Raw genomic sequence first — 21,095 nt, 5'->3', positions numbered from 1 at the left:
GCTTCGGAGCTATGACGCGGCGTCGCTTACGTCTCTCTTACGTCGAGGCGTGCAGGAAACCTTACTTTGACCATCCGTTCGCTGTTATTGATCATTGTGGAGAGCAGGCAGACGTTTTGTTTGTTATTATAGCAGCTATCGGATGGAATTAATACATGGGCTGCACAGGTTGTCATGTCCGACTATCACAAGTAGAATCATAATGAAAAATACGCCGGTAAAATGTGCCTGTAGAACACGGCTTAACAAGTAGTCAGTTTAGCTTCGGTTGCTATGCTAACATCACCCATGTTATACCAGAGAAACTTTCATAACAGCGTTGTGATGCCAAACAGCGTCAATTCAGACTGACACACATTCACTTAAGGGGAACTGGGGATATGTATCAGCTGCTTGTGTGACAGTCAGACAGTGAATACTTTAGAGCCGTGTGAGCTAACCCGGAGCTAACGGGAGAATAAACTCCCGTGGAAGAGCAGCCAGCACTGCAGCGGTAAATGCCGCTGAAACACATTAATAAACAATGAACCACGGCACTCTGGAGAAAAGTATAAGGTTGGAGAAGTCGTTATTTAATTTAATCTGGCTTCGTATGATTAAAAGCAACACGATCATCGACCCGATGCAGTCCCCGGCCTGTTGTTGTTGTGGGAGAAAATCAGCGACGTAAACTGTGACGTCATGACGCAGCAGCGGCAGCTCTGGGCGATGTGAACAGAGTGGGAGCTGAAAAGGGAAACCGGAGCTGAACCAGAAAAGCTCTCGCTAGGAGCTAGAAAGGGAAAAGCGCTGGTGTGAAAGCCAAATCAATTAGGACTTTGTAAAACTTCACATCATCATTGAGGCTCTTCAAGGTCACATTTACTCAAAATGTCCCAAAACCACGAGATGGAGTTTACCTGAGGGAGCCTTTATCTAAGCTGAACCCCCCCCCTCTCTATAGGGGCAGCAGCAGAGTGAGTCATAAAGCTCTGCAGTCTGCTCTGCTTCTCATCCATGACCCTCTGACAGCTGTGGCTGCCAATGGGCTTCTGGACGGGGCGGGGCTTACAGCAAGTCGGAGAGATAATAAGGCCGAGGCATCAATCATCGAGGAGAGAAATCGCGTTATGTCCGGAAGATGGGGCAACATTGAGAGCTAGAGCGGTGTGTAAGTGTACTGTAGGTATATGTGTGTATATTAGCTATACACCCCCCCAGCCTCTTACACATGATTAGCATGCAGGTCACAACAGCAGCCAGACTCCAGTGAGGCTGATCTTCCTCCTTCCTCACACACAGTGGTGCAGCACAATAATGCTCTGGTAACATGAGAATGGAAAGGCAATACAGCAGAGCAGTCTGGCAACAGTGTAAAGAGGATGTGTATATATTTTAGGTGCATTTTTGCCAGTTTATGCGGCTTTTAAAAAGAGGAATTCCACTGAATTTAATCCATTTACAGGAAGTGCATTTGTAAGATACTTGTGTAAAGCCTTTGTGGCTCCCTGAGGACATGTGTGGAGTCTAATAAATGTCCGCAAGTGATGACACTTGAGTCGCAGCTGGTACCAACAAATTGTATACATTTAAAAAAAATGTGAGTTTACAGGACCTCTGTAGCCCGATTTGTATTCGCTTGCTACTCGCATCACACCATACCTTACTGTTTGGAAATTGAGGTGCATTATGGGTAAAGTAGGGGTTATGTTTGGACAAGAAAAAGCAATGAAAAAAAAGATATGATATCTGTATTTCTTCTGTACTGACTTGGAATATTTTCTTTTTTTTTAAGCTGTCCTTCCTTAGTATGATAATATGATGCTAAATGGACGAAGTATCCTTAAAAAGTGCTTAGTTAAAGTAGTTGTTTATGTATGGAGTTCAACTTGATGTACTGGTTATGAGGGTTTAAATGTAGGGATGAGATCAAGACTTTAGCACCGTGACTAAGGTTTTCTGTTAAGATTAGGACTTTGTTTCTGTTAGGCCGTCAGCGATCTATGACGCCTACAAAGGTTGAGTGCTTTATTCTCAAAAGAGATTTAGCTTGGCACGTCTCTTAAAGGACTTATGACTAAAAAAGTTACATCCACAAAAGCAAGTATCAGCTGCGAGGGGGAGGAATCGCATTTAACATCGTCTGACTCACGGAGCGGGAGATGATGTGGTTTCATTTGATGAATAATTTGGTTGCCAAAAGAGCCACAGCTGCACCTGTTTAGCAGTGTTTATATTTACTTAGTCATTTAAGAGATCTGGCAAACAAAATCTGAGGTATCAAACACTCAATCTTAACCGAATCTGTGGTGTTGGCCACAAACCAAATCTGCAAAATGTATCTCTTATCAACCTCTTTTTGGGGGTTGTACTTAATTCTTGACATTGGAAACTCATTCACTCACTTTTCTTTTTATCAGCAGATAGTTTGTTAAGACAGGGCGACTCCCTGAAAAAGCAGGTATTTGGATCTTGTATCAAGATTTTCTTAAGTCTTTTATTTATGCGTATGCTAGTTTCTGGCAAAAAAAACACCAATATCCGGCAGTTTTTTGGAGCCCTTGATTAGAAGTTTGTAAAGTAATTCAGATGCAAAATGATTGGGCAGCTTCTAAAAATAAAAAAAAGTCCACTGCCTGTGTTGATAGAGGTATCCTGATTGATAAAGCCTGGCTCTGTACCAACAGTTTCTAATCAGTCATGAGAAAACCTTGAGATGATTTGTTTTGAACACACACACACACACACACACACACACCACACACACTCACACACCACACACACACACACACACACACCACACACACACACACACACACACACACACACACACACACACACACACACACACACACACACACACACACACACACACACACACTACACACACACACACACACACACACACACACACCACACACACACACACACACACACACACACACACACACACACACCACACACACACACACACACACACACACACACACACACACACACACACACACACACACACACACACACACACACACACATGTAATAACTCCACATAGTCGGCACATGCTTAAAATCTGAACGGAGCGCAGCTGACACACATCAGGAAACCGATAGCACCGTCTACTCATGCGTGAGTACTGGAGGGGAAGCAAAACAAACCCGTACACAGGAAGCTAATTGTCGTTTCGGCTGATCAATATGCATGAACGCCGTACTGTAAGCTCCACCTGAGAACAGAGACGAAGAACTAGGAGGAGGATCAGTAGCTCGGAGCAGCAGGACGCTAATCCAGCAGCTTTCATATACTGCGTATTGATCCATCTCATATCCCTGCAGCCAGTTTAGGGAGCCGTATTGATATTACAGATGGATCATATTGAAACGGCTGGAAGCTATATTGCACCTAGGGTTTTTTTGAGTTGATCTATAAATAGCATTAGTAGATCGAAAACTGCACTTTGGTTTTAAAGCCAGTTAGTTTCTGAGTATTAACTATATAGATATAAATTATAATGGCTTTTGTTCAAAGTATGAAAATAATATTAGTATGTCTTTTAGATGCATTACTTCCATGTAGTATAGAACACAATGTGTATCATGTCAAGTTTTTAAGCCGATTTTTTTACATCAAATGTCACTTAAAGGGGACCTATCATGCAAAATGCACTTTTGTACGTCTTTTATACATGAATATGTGTCCCCGGTGTTCCAGGGAACTCACCAAGTGTCAGAAAACACAACCCTCTCTATTTTCCTCCATATCCAAATCTCTAAAAAAGGGGCTGCAACGGATCTGATAAAAACTGATCCAGATTTGAACACTGTCCTGACGTCAGGACAGTGGCGCTACGGCTATTGGGCCAACTCCACCAATCAGGAGGAGACAGCCACGGACATTGCCGTTCGAAAAGCGCTGGAGACGCTGTAGTACATATGCCAGGCCTCTAGATGGTGCTGTTGCTCACAGAATCAGCCCTTGCAAAAACAGAGCAAAAAAATGTCAAATTGAGCAAAATGAGGCATGGCTAAAATGCATGATCTGTTTGGTATTTTGAAAAAGTATAAATATGCCTTATATTGGTATGGTCCTACACTATATTATTCAAATATAGCATGATAGGTCCACTTTAAGTTGCATCTTCACATCCTCATTGCAATGAAGCAAAAAACATACAGCAAAGAACAGCTCAATTAATTGAATGTAGCGAAAACCATCCTTAATTATTCACATATTTATCCCAGCTAACATTTAGAGTTAACTGGTTTTAATTGGGGTTAACTTTTTATTTACAGGCACTAATTATTTCCCTTTCTTCTAAATTGGCCCAGTGGTGCATCTTGCCTTGAGCAGCCTCATTAGTTTGAGTTTTTTATAGTTAGTTTGTAATCTCTTTCTCACATAATGGAGACTATTAGTCGCGATCAAGAACATTATTTAGACACAGAAATATCTGGCTTTCATTGCAGATGCGCGTGTAGCTTATTCAGTCCCATGTGAACAGGTACAAAAGCCTTTTCTGTCTTTTAGAAGCTGCTCGAGGACTAGAAGCGAACCACACCTCAAAAGCAGCAAAATAATGATCTCCTACTTAAAATAAGCTTTTGACGTCCTGTTCCTCTGATGTTTTCTCGTTCTCTTTTCACATCTGCAAATAAAAGGCATGAGAATAATAGATCCCAAACACAAGGTGAGCATCAATAAATAATAATAATACGAACAGAGGGCGACGTTAAAACTACCTCTCATCAGCTAATGGCTCTGCGAGACGTTTCTCTTCCTAATCTGTCTGTCCACGTCTGCTTCTGTTGTTTCGGTTTGGGTACACAGGGGCTTTCATGGCAATCTCAGAGAAGTGCTTTGTAAGTTAGAGGCTATAATGAAATGATCTGTGGGATAGTGTGGCTACAGAGGCCCGGTGATAAAAAGAGACGTCTGTTTTTACTCCAGAATATTCTGTTCAGGAAGATTAGACGTGAAATGAAGCCGAGCATCAACCCTGACAGTCTCTGTTCCTCCTCTGTGACATTTTCCTTCTCCACAGTGTGTGTGTTCGACAGCGAACTGAATCTATTCATAATGTTCCTGGCCTGAGTCTGTGACTGTGTGTGTTTCGGTAAATGTCTAAAAAAGACCTATTATCAAATGTGTGTCACCTGCATCGGAGGATGGCAGGCTCTAACAACAGGATCACAGTCACACTGACACAATGCATCAGGACCCAATATGTGTCACTTTCTCTGTGTGTCATCTCTCCCATATCACAGGCTGTCTGCACACTAAAAGCAGCACCATCATCTCCTGCCCACCATCTTCTTTCATTCAAGGCTTTTTTCCTTTTTTCGCCTCTGTTGATCACAGTTCTCCATCCCTTCCATCTCCGCAGAATTGTGTGTGATTGCTCCTCCTTCCTTTCTTAATATCCAGTTCAATCTACATCTATGCTTACCGCCAATCAGTCTCCAACATACGATTTGGATTGATTTCGTGATTTTACAGTCCAGTCCGCCCTCTATGTGATCTTCACATCTATCTTCACTTGATGCTTTCTGGTCCCTTTGCTTACGGTCTTTCAGGCGATATCTGTCATGAATATTTCTGACTTTTATTTTTGTAAGACCTTGATTATCAAATGTGTGAACAAGCTTGAAGCTGCCAAAACTGACCACAATCTGCTCAACAAATCACCAAGACTTCTGACCCAGCAGCTAAACACACACACACACACACACACACACACACACACACACACCTCTACTCTCCCTCTGTATGCTGGCTGTACCACGTCCACTCGTGATGCGATCATCTCCCACGCATGCATGTGTGTTTGCATTGATGAATAAGCACATCATTCTGCCAATGTGTGTGTGTGTGTGTGAGTGAGTGTGTATGTATACATGTGTCAGTCTGAGTGTGTGGGAGAAAAAGTCACCGAAACAGAGTGGGTGAGCGTACATTGGCATAAGTAGGTTACAGGTAATATGTCATATGGTCGTGGTGTGTGTGTGTGTGTGTGGACAGTATGTACTATATGCACCACTGAGCGAGCAGTAAGTGGCTTTTCCATACAGCTTTAAGGCAGGTTTGTGTATGTGTCGCTCACTGTGTGTGTTTTCTTGCGTTGTGACTCATATTTAATCTGAAAGCAGAGCAGAAGTGATTCCTCCATAAGAGCAAATGTATGTGTGTGTGTCTGTGTATGTGTGTGTGTGTGGACCTATTTCCACAGTGCTCATCAGGACCAAATCCCGGCATCGCTCTCCGCTGTGTGCTTCTGCCCACAGCGGGGGAGCTATTTGAGCGTGCGACTGCATGTAGGTGGGTGGGCACTTCATTTTTTTTTATGTTGTTAGACTGAGCTATCTAGAAGGAGTTTTGGTACGTGGGTGGCAGCTGCCTTTTTTCGGAAGGCATGAGAGTAAAGTGTGCAATGTGTTTCAGCGAGTTTGAGATGTTAGCCATTTATGGAATCCCCGGAGAAACTCGAAATTGGAAAAAGATGGAGGGGTAGTGGAGAAGAGAGGTAAACAACTTCGACAAAAAAATGCTTTTGGACAGTTCAGCGTTTCTGCGCTTAACAACAAGTGACAGAGAGGATAACAATTGGAAGAAGATAAGAAGTGAAAGCTCAAAACCAGATTTCGAGAGCACCAAACACAAGTTAGAGAAAGTGAAAATAAACATGTGATAGTGTGTGACTATAACAGACGTGAGGAGAAGTCACTCATGAATACATATTGAATATGTGCATTTGTGTTTCCCAGATGAAGTGTTGCCATCTGCACAATAACGTGTAGACATGCTCTACATTTGCAGCGGAAGAAATACAATTAAAACACAGGGCGCTCTGATCACATCCAATCTCCACTGCTAACTCAGTGTACAGAAATACTCTTCCCGGTCTGTTACGTAACGCTTTGAACAAATGGCTCGCAGAAATACACAAGCAGAAAGTGTTTTTGTCAGTGATTGTGACAAATAGCAGCCCATGGCCTCGATTCAATCTGTGAAACAGAAGAGAGAGAACCGGGACGACACGGATCTTATGGTGCCTTCAAGAGGTGTTGTGTTTTCTGAGAAGAGTGCGCACAAACATCACAGTGTTCAATATTACAATACATTTATATCCTACTTTAGGTGCAGGCCAGTTACAAAACTTCCAGAAATGTGTAATTGTCATCCTCACAGTGCTTCTAAAGGCCCGGACACACCGAGCCGATTTCGGCCGTCGATAGATGTCTGGCCGTCGATGAGCGTCCTGTTGCCCTACTCAGATTGGTGTGTTCCGCACCGTCGTGTCTTTTCGGCCGTGCCGACACCTTCCGCTCCCGATTCAACATGTTGAATCGGGAGGCTGTCGGCAAAAGAAATCACTCTGATTGGCTGTTCAGCTTAGCGAATCAGTGCATGAGAAGCGAAACGGAAGTGAAGAAGACGGCTATTATTTTTCATTTTCCAGTACCGCACTAAACATGTTTTCGATTATAAGTCGTTATGTGAAACAGTCTGTGATGGACAAGAGTGAAAATGGAACGCACGCTATTTGTTGTTTGTATATATCACGCAGTCTGTCTTCCGGTTGAATTAAGAATACACACTACCGCCGCTTGCTGGTAAGGAGAGTTATTGCCACTCACGCATGCGCAGTGCGTACGTGCTACTTGGCCGTCGGCTGAAGTCTTTGCGGTGTGTTCCAGTGCGACTTTTTGGCCAAGACGCAGGAGACGTGAGGCGACACAACAATCGGGTCCGTCGGGACGAGTTCTTTGGTGTCAGTTTGGTGTGTCAGGGCCTTAAGGCACAACATTGAAAAAGCAGGAAGTTCCAAACAGCTTCCATCGTGGGTGTCTTCGCAGCCAAAAGCACCTGAAAGCACATTACATGGTGCTTTCCATTTCAAAACACCAACAAATGTCACTTTCATGTAACATGTTATCGTTTTGGATAAAAAATGTCAGCTAAATGAAATGTAATGTAAAAAGATGTAAGGTAAATTACTGATTAAATTCAAGCAGAAACGGTGTTTTGATATTTTGTAGCAATATGACGCAGCAGGACTGAAATTGAGCCATCATGTGGGTACCGAATCGACGACAGCGCGTGAATCTGCACCAACAGAGCAGCCGTTACGGCACCTTGGTGACTGCTGCAGAGACACGGTGGAGGTGAGACTGCACTTCAGATCTGTCACAACTGTGGCTGAGGAGGAGGAGGAGGAGGAGGAGGAAGAGGAGGATGTAATGGAACAATGTAGTCTAATTCCTCCATCAGCTCATATCTCCTCCTCGTGCCTTGGCTGCTCCTCCACTAAATCACCCCGGCTTTGATGTCCTCCTTTCCTGATAAAGCCTCCCTTCTTTCCCCCTCTCACCAGCCTCTCCTCATCCCTCTTTCTTCTCATCTATTTTCTCTCCCTTGCAGCCAAATCCCTTTTTTTTCTTCTCTCCATGCTCTCATCTCACCCTCGGCCCCCGCCACCTTGACTCCTCACAATGTGGCCCTCCTCGGCTCGCTCTCCTCCACCTTATCTCGTCGTCACCCTCCGCTTCTCTTGCTTCATGGCTCATTCATTGAACACAAGGTTTTTCTCTGCTTTGCTTTAGCTTGGCATTCAGACCCAACCGCCATTTTTTTATTAGTTATTATTAAAAGGAAACAGAGACTTTGCCTTAAGACATTACTACAAACTGACATCATTGAGTCTACATTACATTTGTTTAAAGGGGCTCGTTTCACCTTCATCTTTCTGCAACGTTAAGCTCTGAGAAAATGTGACATTTTATTAGATTATTTGAATTTTACTAACCAAAATATAGATGAATCAATGACACAATGACACATTAGCCCTGCCAAAGTCCCTGCTAAAGTTCAAACTGCCAAAGTACAACAGTGATTTATGTGAGCAACGACAGACCTTTTTGTAATTACTAACAAAATCGGAGATGTGAGCGACATTTCCGAGACGTGGAACCAGGCGCACGTCAGCCTCGCTTCATCATTTTCTCTTCCGTGGAGCCCTGAAGACGCCTAATCCCTCTCTCCTCTTTTCCTATTTTTTCCCCTCCTCTATATATTCATTCTACGCTTTGCCTCTGTGCAGAGCGACATGAGCGACACTTAGCCTGAAGCAAGAACCCACTGTCAAAACACACACACGCGCGTACACACAGCGAAGCATTATTTGATGCATGTCGCTAGGTGAGGAAAGTCGATGTGTGCTCTGTGAAGCGTAGAGTGCTATTTAAAGGCAGAAATACAGCACATACTGGACCACTTTTCGATTAAATGTGAATGGAAGACAGGCCAGATTCAAGGGCAGCAAATAATGTAGTGAAAATGATACTTAAAAGCAGCATAAAACGTGTCAAACACACACACATCTCTAACTGGAGATTAAGGTGAGGCAAGAAGCAGCTGCCATGAATATCACACCATGTAAGGTAGCATGTAGCGAGCACACACTGTCTTGTGCACATATACACACACAATGATCCTTTGAATGGAGGTTTGAAGATGACAGAGATGTTGCTCCATGACCACACAATGAGACATTTACACAGCAACACCAGCATGTGAAGGGTTTGTTGCAAATTCAATGCAACGCGTTGAGAAAAGGCACTTAATGTGACAGGATACAACAACAGAGCACTTGTGTTTGATGAGAGGTTCAAGGTGAGACGAGAAGCAGTGGAAGGTGATGAGAATGCATCGCTATCTTATATTGTTATTGTTATTGTTGCTCCCTGAATATACAGTGAAGGACACAATGGATATGAATTAATAGAAGCCGTCTCAATAGACAGACTCTGAGATGTGACTGCATGACGAATTGAAAACTCTAGCTCCTGCATTTTCCTCCCTTTTTACAGCGCTGCCTCTGGGAAGTGTAAACAGACAGGAATAAAAATGGGAAGCTTTACATGGTTGTGTAAACTCACATACAAACTTGTTTTGTCACTTCGGAAGACATTGTATTAAACTGAATTGACCCCTTACTGGGAAAGGAGATGCATGTGTGTGGGTGTTGTAGTATTATAAGATTTAAAAATACTGCACATCAGGAGTTAAAAAACACTTCTGCAACCTGTCTTACTTAGAAAAATACATTTATTTAGAACATTTGGTTGGTAGATCTTCTTCTAAGCACTTGAAATAGATGTGCCAAGTTTCCTTCTGGTCACCAGAAACAGCAGTTTTTAGTGTCAACTTTAAAACTACAGAAAGTGATCATATTGGTCACATTGCCATTCAGGCTTTGCATTTCTCGTCACAGAACATCAGAGACAAGAATGTGTATTTTCCGAGTGACATGACACGGCCTGACAGTAACCAAAAACGAAGTCTGTACGCTTATAGTTAATAAGTTGCGTCGCATCTTATTGTCTCTGCGAGTCCCGATAATGTCCTGAGAATCATGTCTGGATCTGTATGATGTGTCGGTTTGTGTTTCAACTCTCCGTAGTGAAAGTAAGACAAGTACAAACACATGCAAACACTTGCACAACCTGTAGAGGTGTCTTGTATATATAAAAAAACAACAAGTGACCTTTTGGTATTTATCTCACTTTTTTTTCCTGCTTTTCATCATCAGCCCCTCTATTCCTCTGCTTCGGTGCAACCCTCCCTCCCTTCCCCTCTCCCTCCCTCTCCCTCTTTCCATCTCTTTCCGTCTCGCTCTACTTCCCACCGCCACAGGCAAGGACATGCTGAGGCCCGCTACTTCCTAAGGAGGGCAGAATGAACCTCTACATGTACACTCATCTACACTCAAACACACATTTAGCAAACCCAACATCATCAAAGTGCATCCTATATGTTTACCCCAACAACAAAAAACATGCGTGACAAATCGGGGGGTGTCACGTGTTGCATTGCCAAATGAAAAAGGAGACCCTGAGCACAAGTGAAAGTTGTCGGCAAGTTCGCTAATCGTGTTTCTGCTGGTGTGCACTTTGTTATCCAGAGCACGGGGCTGTCGTCTGGCCTCTCCCACCTTCGTCTATGCCTGCCAGGCTGAGCATGTGACCTGCGGTGTGTGTGAGTGTGTCTGTGTGTGTGTGTGTGTGTGTGTGTGTGTGTGTGTGTGTGTGTGTGTGTGTGTGTGTGTGTGTGTGTGTGTGTGTGTGTGTGACGAGATAAAATAGTGCTGGTGCTGAGGGAAAGTGGAAAAATCTTCCTTAAAAGGCTATTGTCTGTGCATGCATCATTAGCATTAAATATGTGAGTTTAAAATTAAAATAAAGACTTTACATATAGAGGGAATACTGTCTTTGTTGTAACACACAACACATGCGCACACACACAATATGATTGACCCTTCGTTAAAGCGATTACAGATTAATGAGAAGAACAGCCGCCTAATCCAGTTTAGCTCCAGAGCGGGGAGACAATGCCATCCCAGCACAACTGGAACTGAAAAGGAAACCTCTATCTGACCGGCTATCAAATTGGCTTCCTGGTTATCGACCAATCAAAGCCTGCCTCAATATAGCCATCATAATGGGTAGTGATTATCAGAGTGACAGTGCGAGTCAGGGAGCAACTGCTAATATAATCATTTTTTCACCCCATTCTGTTTCTTTAGCCTTACCTTTTACAGCTCATATAATTAATTTGGACATTATAAACAGCTACTTATTTATTTTACCTTTATTTAATTTCATTCTAAAAGTATTCTGTTGCTGATTCTGATTATTTAAAGATGCATGCTGGGTAATATATACAATGAAATGACCAACAAATGGGACAAATTGGTTGAAAAAACACCTTACAAAACACATGCTGTGTCATGTTATTACTTAGCTATTTTCTGATAATAAAATATGCCAAAAGTACAGATTGTCACCATAAATAAGAACCATGCATTGTAATGTAAAATAACTACAGTACTTCAACAACAACATCTAGGCAACAACCAACAAATAATTGAAGAAATGTCAATAAATGATTGGTCGTAACCCTGACAGGTACCGTGTCAAGGTCAATGTGTGCTAAGTGCATTACGAGCTTGTGTTATCATCGCTTGGACGATGAAACCTGAGCTGCAGGGGATTACAGAAGTGTGTACACATTATTTACTATGCAGATATATAGTAGCAACAAACAGGAAGTAGCGATAATGGGAGAAACTTAAAAGGGGACCTATCATGCAAAATGCACTTTTTGATGTATTTTCTACATAAATATGTGTCCCCGGTGCGTCGGGGAACTCGCGCAGCGTCAGAAAATAAAACCCTCTCTCTTTTCCTCCGTACCCAAATCTTTTTAAAACGGGGGTACAACGAGCGGATACAGATTTGCTGCCGATATGACGTAAAATCGGCGGCGGACCCACACAAAGTTGCTATCGGAAACAATGCCTGACGTGTTTTGGACGTAATCTCGTCTTTGTTTACATTAGCAAGCCTCGCTAACACTCAGAGCTAACCTGTACTTTGTAGAGCACATGTGTTTAAAAAGCAGGATATAAAAAAAAGGAACTCACCTTGTGATGAACCCGCAAGAGAAAAAGCATTTGAGTTCCATACTGTTGCAGAAATAATCCTTGATGTGGCTTAGAACAGGATGGCGTTTTATCACAGCAGAATTTAACTTTATCTCCGGTAGAATTCTGATCAGGCATTAGCTCCGCCTCCTTTTTTTTTTTTTAAAGCTAAGGACCCAAAATCTGGATTTCTCTAACAGGGCTGGAATAGAGGGGTATGAGCAGAATGAGGCATGGCTACAATGGGTGATCTGTTTGGTATTTTAAGCAAAAAACTTCACAGACATGTTTTGTATAGGTATGGCCCTACAATATATTTTTCCAATATAGCATAATAGGTCCACTTTAAAGAAACTCAGGTATGCACTAAATGAGAAACCTTGATTTGTTCAGCTATCTAAGCATGTTATGTTTCAAAAGTCTAAAATGCGATCATCCAGTGGGATTATGTACCTGTTGTCAGCATGACTTGTGTTTCCCCTCACACAGAATGTCCTTTTATGTAACTGTACGCCACGGTGTCCTTGTTTATAACACATTAGCTGGAAGCGAAGCATATGTCGGTGACGATGTCCGGAAATAGGTGTCGATAAAACTGGGAAATGAAAATCTGTGGAAGCGTGTGTGTGTGTCTATGATTTCACAGCAGGTGGATCACTGCCAGGAGATGTGAGAAGGGTAGCTCTTTTAAGCGCACACACACCTTAAAACACTGCAACAAAGGCCTTCAGACCACAGCATCTGCACACCGCAGTAGAATAATGCAGTGAACTACTCAGTTTATCTACCTTTATTCGCATCTTATCTTGCCCTAAACCCTAAACCTATTAAACACGATGAGACAAATGTAAACCAGCCACACAAATCCTGTACATCTAGTCTTTTTGACACATTGCCACTCATCACTGGAAGGCTCCTTTTTCATCGAAATACAAATTAACAGTATTGACCTGACCTGACTATATTACCTTTTTTCCTCAGAATTACATTTTAAAAAGTGGGGTTTATATAATATTGCTACTAGAATTGTGGTCTTACAACGTAGGATATTCAGAGTGTTGCATTTTAGGTTGTGTTTAGCTTTGAAGTAGCTAAGATGGCAGGTTTGTTTATAGTGTGTCTGTTATAGCGAGTCAGTATTACATGTTTTAGTTTAACCTGGGAAAAGATTCAAGGATTTGGATTTGGGTCTTTTCCTTTCAAAAGTGTATTGTCTCCTCGAAGTCTTTTTCCAAAAACAACTGATGTAAAAAAGGGAGGTTTATCTAATATTCGGGCCAAAACAGTAGTGTATACTGGGTGACCTTAATGAGGGCTCAACCAGTAAGGGCTTTAAATTGTAATACATGTTCAAGCCTCCAAACTGACACGTTTATTTGCAAGTGTTATTTTTAGGAACGTCTATAAAAGAGCATTTATGCCACTACTTTGGCATCACAGCTCTGCATACCAGTGAAAATTCTTAGGAGTGGGTTGGCAGCTCGCTGAGAGGTTTCACTGCAGGTCTTCAAACAGCCTGCCAACCTTCACGCTGCTGAGGAAAACATGAAAATACTCCCTCAACTGCAAGGATTTGACTGGGTTTGACTGAAATTGTAATCCTCTGAACAACAGAAAGAAATGAATCTTTCCAAAGCCATTGGTTTAAAACTGTTTTGGAATGCACAATTATAGTTATATAGTGCAAAATCCAGTATTAGGTGCTATATTTGGTGAAGCAAATGTGTCAAAATATCAATCTGAATGAAGAATTATAGTGGAAACTTCTGTGTTTGGTGCGGAATAAATGACATTATGATCATTTAAAGTGGACCCATCATGCTATATTTGAATAATATAGTGTAGGACCATACCTATATAAGGCATATTTATACTTTTTTTTTTTCAAAATACCAAACAGATCATGCATTTTAGCCATGCCTCATTTCGCTCAATTTGCACTTTTTTTAGCTCTGTTTTTGCAAGGGCTGATTCTGTGAGAACAGCACCACCTACAGGCCTGGCATATGTACTACAGCGTCTCCAGCGCTTTCGAACGGCAATGGGCGTGGCTGTCTCCTCCTGATTGGTGGAGTTGGCCCAATAGCCGTAGCGCCACCGTCCTGACGTCAGGACAGTGTTCAAATCTGGATCAGTTTTTATCAGATCCGTTGCAGCACCTTTTTTAGAGATTTGGGTATGGAGGAAAATAGAGAGGGTTGTGTTTTCTGACACTTGGTGAGTTCCCTGGAACACCGGGGACACATATTCATGTATAAAAGACGTACAAAAGTGCATTTTGCATGATAGGTCCCCTTTAAATAGATGTTCTCATGATAAAAAGGTAATACGTTTTCAAAAATGATCAACGCAAATCATAACGCAACAGCTAAATCAGTCAAACATAATGGTAATTTGCCCCTTTTCAACAACAGATTCAACAGATCATTAAAGGCTATAATGGTCATGCATGTCATCATATCCCCCTGAGGCTTTTTAACGAAAATAGTGAATACTCGTGAGGAGGAGTTTTGCTTTATCTCCATCTCCAAGAGGCGAGTTGAGCCTCGGAGGAAACTCCCGTCCTCTCGGCTGGTCAGTTGTGCGGAACAGCGAGCAGCACCAAGGAAAGTGGCAAAGCTCCATAATAACCACCACTACTGCTACCCGCTCTGCATGTACACGATACCCTGTTGGCCATATCTCCATTTCTTTCCATTTGTGTGTTCAGTAGCAGGTTGAGGGGGGGGGGGGCAGGCTGGATAATGTGATGCTGACACTCGAGGAATGAGTATCGTCCCACTATTGTGTTGCAAGGTAATTATAGCAAACGGGCCTAACAAATGCACAATGTATAATTCAGAACATCCTGCATTCCTGCACCGCACTTCTACACGCCAACAGTATTCATTACTAGGCCAGGAGATGAGCATTTATTTTTAATGCTCTGCTGTTTTCATTACAAATAAACATTTCCTAACCGTGTGTTACAAGATGTGTGTCCTTGTGGAAGAAGCTGGCATGACTATATGAAGATGAATATGAATGTGCTTATTATAAATGCTGAAATATTTGAAATCTTGTTTCATGGTTCACAATTTCTTTTTTGATGCAACCACAACTTGCAATTTCCCGAGAGATTTAGCTGTGAGGCATGAAAGCAAAAATAAAGGAGGGCTTTCTTGTCATGGTTCCAGAAATCCAGTGGCTGATAATCAGTATTTCACAAAAGCTAAAAGTAGAAGCCTTTCAAAAATAAAACATGTTTGTCCTATCATTTTATCTGTGTCTTGAAATAATCACTGATCTATTATGTTGAAGGATCGGTGAGCCTCTCCGAGTAAAAGCATTCAGTTTCGAAGATTCTTGAAGAAACGGACGATAAGATTATTTTGGCACAAAGACTAGAAGCTTTGGGAAACTCAAAGCCTGGATTTGTCAAAGTCAGAACAGAGGGATACTTGTTGTTTTTCTTTTCTTAGGAAGGAGATCAGGCTGTGTGAAGCCAATCTTTAGTTACAAGTAGACAAAGCTTCATTTTACAAGAGGTCAAAAGTCAAAAAGATTAAGCCTTTCCTCCTCTCTAGGGAGCGGAATCAAGAAGTGGTTTCAGTTGAGAACCAGGGACAAATCGTCCGATCTATCTGAAATGATTGCCTCCGGGTACATCAATTCCTTTTATTGATGCGGCCTGTTTTTCTGACAGTTGCTCATGCAAAAAGTCATGCGTCATGACGGACAAATCTGTGTTCATGCTGCTGTAAGCTAGCAACAAAGAGCAGTCATGGAGCAGGGAAGGTTTCATTTCACCAAGAAAGATGAATAACACTTGTGATGTCTGTCGTTTCTTTTAACATGTTTTAATGTCAATAGGCATATACACATGTGCTCAGTTAGAGAAATAGTGAAATAGATATTGACACTGAAAACCTGTGTAGGCCTACTTTTGTTTTTCCACACAGAAAAGGGTAAAGAATCAGACCTATAAACCAGAATCAATACTGCATTGGTATCAATAAGAACTTATAAATTCCTATTCCAACTGTTCTCTTTGTTTCCACAATCCTTCCTATAGATGTGTGGTTGTTCTGGGGAAGACACTCCCTATTCTCTCGTGGCTTGGAAGCCACATTGAAGCACAGCCCCAGCATCCATGTGAGTAGCTGAGTCATGGGACCTCCCCCCCTTTAGGAGACCTGCTTTAATAATGCAAGGCGAGGAGCTCTGCGACAGGGCCCATTCCTGGAATACCTGATGCAGAGTAGCAGCACAAGGAGGCTTTAACATAACTCAGGGAAACCAAAACGGTTTGTGGTAGGGCTGCTCAATTAATTGTATTTTAATCGGAATTACGATTTTGGCTTGCAACAATTATGAAAACAACATAATCGAAATAAAACGATTTAAAAAAAAAATTATTATTATTATTTATTTAAAAAAAAAGTATTATTTTCTTTATTGGTTTTTCAGTTGAATTATACTTAAAGTTCAGGGTAATCAACTGTTAAAAACATACTACAATTTTCTTTTTTCAATAAATGGATGTTTTCAAAGTAAATGGATAATCGTTTTTAATAATCGTGATCTCAATTATTGACCCAAATAATCGAGATTATGATTTTTGCCATAATCGAGCAGCCCTAGTTTGTGGTGTGAACACATGCATCCACATTCCACCTGTCTGCAAATCCACCTGAGAATATTTACTGCAGCCTCTACGTGAGTGATGTGAGCCTAGAGCTACTGTACTCATAAGTGGAATAACTTGGCTGTGGAAAATGAAGGTTTCACCCCCCGAGGTTAGGGTGAAGAACCAATGAACCACGCAGAGGGAATAATGCCAAGCACCTGTTTATATATGTGTGTGTGTTGAGGACACTGCAGAGAGAGCACCACACTGAATTAGTAGAGAGTAAAATTAATGTATCCCTCCATAGTAAACAATCAAATATAATAATCAGGAACACAGAAATGACCTCAGGCTGTGTTGATGGTTATGAGGAACTGATTTCATAATGCCCTCAAAAACCATAATAAAGTGCATTCCAGTATTGATATCATCTCACACTGTTGAATATTTCCGGTTACTCCCCCCTGAATATGAGCACAAAACAAACAAACAATCTACGATAAGATACGAGTAGTATTTTTCCTGTTTCTCTAAATGCGTGTTTGCGCCTGCCTGGGCAAATTCAACCCACAGCACTGCATAAACAGCATACCAAGTGGCATTTTGGGTAGACAGGAAGAGGTTATTGCAACAACACCTCTGCTAGAAGGGGGGGAAGTTCGGAGCCCGTCTTGCAGCAAAAGAAACTGAGCAACAACAAGCTACATTTAGCCGACTGCAAAACATCATTGTAGTGAATTTCATTGTACAGAATCAGATGCAGGTTCTTGTCCTGAAAACTGTGCCACAGATGAGTTTTCTGGAGACGTGCCTGCTGCTTGTGTATGTGAGGAATCCTATTTAAATGGAGATGACAGAGCCGCCACTTCTTCTCTCATCTCCCACTCTCATCCTCTGTCTCCCCCCCCCCCCTGTTTCTGGCTCTGGGAGTCTCTCTGTTGCTGCAACTGCAGTGAAATCGAAGATATTTGACGGACCGTGGCGACATAAAAACCCCCTCCAAAAAACGTCTACAATCGCATTTTTAAAGCACAAGGCATAACATATTCTCTACGAATTCGCAAACACCAACAAGGTAATCATCTCATCTCGAAAGAAAGAAAGTTATTTAGGCTAACGAAGGATGTTTTATTAATATTCACTGTTCCAAAATATAGATCCAGGACTGCATCATTTATTCACAAGCGTATGGTGCGCACACACAAAATGTTAAGAGGCAAAACATACCCCTGAGGCTTTCCTTCTAGCCCAGTAAAGCCCCAAAGCTTTTTAGAAGCAGCATTAAGACGTCAGCCTGTGAGCTCGGTACGAGGCTTTTACCAGCATGCTTTATTCCCACTAATTGCTTTCAGAAACCTAAACACCTCGAAGGATGCCTTTCGGTCTTCTGACGAGGAAAAAAACAACACAATATCAAGGGAAACGTGCATCAGTTGAAGATTTACAGGCTTGGTTTTGACAGGTTAAATAGAAATTACTGTATTTGCCAGTGTAACCGATACAAATAAATAAATTCTACGACAAAATCTTGACATTTTTCGGTTCGATTTGCTGCAAAATCCATCATCATATCTCACAACGTATGCTTAGCCTGGGTTGTGAATCACATCAGGTGCACTTCACAGCGGTTAACCCTTGACCTTGAATCTTACTCAAGACCACAGCATCATAAAAAGACGTCCACTGGAGAAAATATATATGGACTATCACTTTCAATATGTGTCTTTCCATGCAGATGAAACTAGCACAGAGCCAGTGCATCTGCTTCTGTCAGCAGCGTGACACACAGTACATGCCAGGCTGCTTGTTGAGCCTTTCAGTCAAACAAAGAAGCCGACTAGAATGTCTTTGTCTGAGACTACGCTGAGGTGGATAAGGTGTCTCGTCCACTGTGACCTTGCTGCAGTGCATTGTCACACACAAACAAATACAACTTTCATTGCATGATCAAGAAAAATAATACATCATCAACAATGATTCATGCAACATCTTTCCTCTCCTTGTGATTGCTGGATCACGTATGGGAACAATATGCCCTGTGTAGTTGCAGTGACAGCCAGAAACCTAATGCTTCATCAAATCTTTAGTGTCTGCGATTGATCCGGTGGGCAACAGCTGAGGGTATCTGCTGGGGAAAGGCTGCAGCTGCCCCAACACACACACAGGATTTATGAGCAAATGATAACCAGGGGGCATGGCTGTGTGTGCTTTAACATTAGGGTTGTAAAGCTACTGGGTAATGGTTTTTTTGTGGTATTCAACTAGGGTTTACAAAGGTTACAATCAGGGGAAGATAACAGGTAAATATCCTAATTACAGCAAATACAATTGTGATATAGGCTTTTAATGTAATTACCAACACTCCCATAACATTCATGCACATCATGCGAACAATATCTTGTTATTTTTAATACTGTAAATCCTGCACAACCCTTTGAATATCAACCCTTTGAATATGTTGCACATTTCTGCTCTGCACATGAATATAGTTTTGTCATATTTTACTGTACTCAGTTTCTCACATATTTATATGTTGTGCAAATATTGTCTTGTTTTACAATAGTCTTTCAAATAGCTCTTTTTGCTCCTTTCTTGTACACCAAAGCACATTCCTCGTATGTGTAAACCTACTTGTCCACTAAACCTGATTCTGATTCTAATGTATCACTTCTAGCATAGGCACCCATGAATATTTGAAATTCCCCAGTATAAACACACACAAACTGGGGACATTCCCCACAAAAATGTGAAGTCATGCTCTGTATTTCTCCCCCTCCCTTCACATACCTCGGCACACAGCTGGGTGAGGACCGGTCCACCTCCCAGGTAGCGTACAGGTTCATGTGGACCGGCCGATTGGAGGTGATGCTGACCGGTTTGGAGGGCTGCATGTGCGGCGAAGGGACGCCCCCAGTCCGCGGGAGCCCTCCTCGCTCCGACATCCTGGAGGCTGAAAAAAGGCTTTCAAGTCGGGGCTAAGAAGAAGAGGAATACCCGTAGTAGCCTTTCTTCTCTGTGTGTGTTGTCCTTTTTTGTCTGGCTTATTTTGTCCTCGTAATGCGTAAAACGCTCTGTGTCACGTAGAAACGGATAGTTTTTAGCCGTTTGGTGCTATTCACCGCTTAATAGTGAAAACATGGCAGTCGTAGGGGGGGGTTTAAACCGTTTAAACCCAAAAGCAGGCGGTAAAATCCGCGCGTCCGTGGGTCTTCTCGCTGTCCCAACTTGGTGCTGCTGGTAGGGGGTGTTTATCGGTGCAGGAAGCGGAAATTTATCTCGCCGTAGTCGCACAATGAGCAGAGAGCACGAGCTACGCCTCTTCAGTGCGAGGACGTAGAGCACGAGAGAGCAGCGCGAGGCAGAGAGGGGGTGGCCAATGGTGTGCTGTGGTGCGTTCTGTGTGTTTTTAAATCAGTGGTGTCAAAAAGGGGTAAATGTTGCTTTAATAATAACAGTACATCAGTTTATATGTTTACTAAGGTTCATCAAATTAATGTAGAAGGAATATATGCTCAATTTATATGTTTTTATCATTCAGAAAAAACTAAAACGTGTTGTATACACACAAAACATGGACTACAGTTATAATAGTCATGTTTTGGAGCATTGTATACACTATGTATCAACAAGAAGACTCCAAATTGCTGAAATATAAACTCTAAATTAACTAGGACTGAAATCTAAATATATTATACTCATAAATATTTGTATACTAGTATAACAATGTTAATATATGTATAATATGTATATGTATTGTATTGTATTGTATTGTCAATCAGTATACATATGTAAACCACTTGCATTCTAGTTTATTATATGTAAACGTTGTTGTTGTATGCAACGTACACTATGCTACTGTCAAAATGTAACTATGGTCATGCAAAGCTATTTGCATGACAAAAAAACATAAAGTAATAGCTGCAATGTGGACTTTGCAGTTCTCACATTCACTTCAGAATATATAATTAAAACTAGATAAATAAACCGATCAAACAAACTATTTTATGTGTACGCAGAATAACTTACTG

At 41.8% G+C, this 21,095-nt stretch overlaps 1 protein-coding gene across 1 annotated transcript in view; it reads right to left on the bottom strand.

Annotated features, from left to right (window-relative positions):
- LOC117498101 (phosphofurin acidic cluster sorting protein 1-like) overlaps positions 1-20,353 on the bottom strand; it is a 52,070-nt gene extending 31,717 nt beyond the window's left edge. The window contains 1 exon segment of the mRNA XM_034150173.1: positions 19,855-20,353. Within this exon segment, the coding sequence (XP_034006064.1) occupies positions 19,855-20,009 (155 nt within the window). The 5' untranslated portion in view covers positions 20,010-20,353.
- Between the last annotated feature and the right edge of the window lie 742 nt (positions 20,354-21,095).

Source organism: Trematomus bernacchii, unplaced genomic scaffold (assembly GCF_902827165.1).
Source record: "Trematomus bernacchii unplaced genomic scaffold, fTreBer1.1, whole genome shotgun sequence".
Lineage (NCBI taxonomy): Eukaryota > Metazoa > Chordata > Actinopteri > Perciformes > Nototheniidae > Trematomus > Trematomus bernacchii.
Note: the sequence above shows the minus strand (reverse complement) of the source record. Positions and strands in the feature narration are given on the sequence as shown.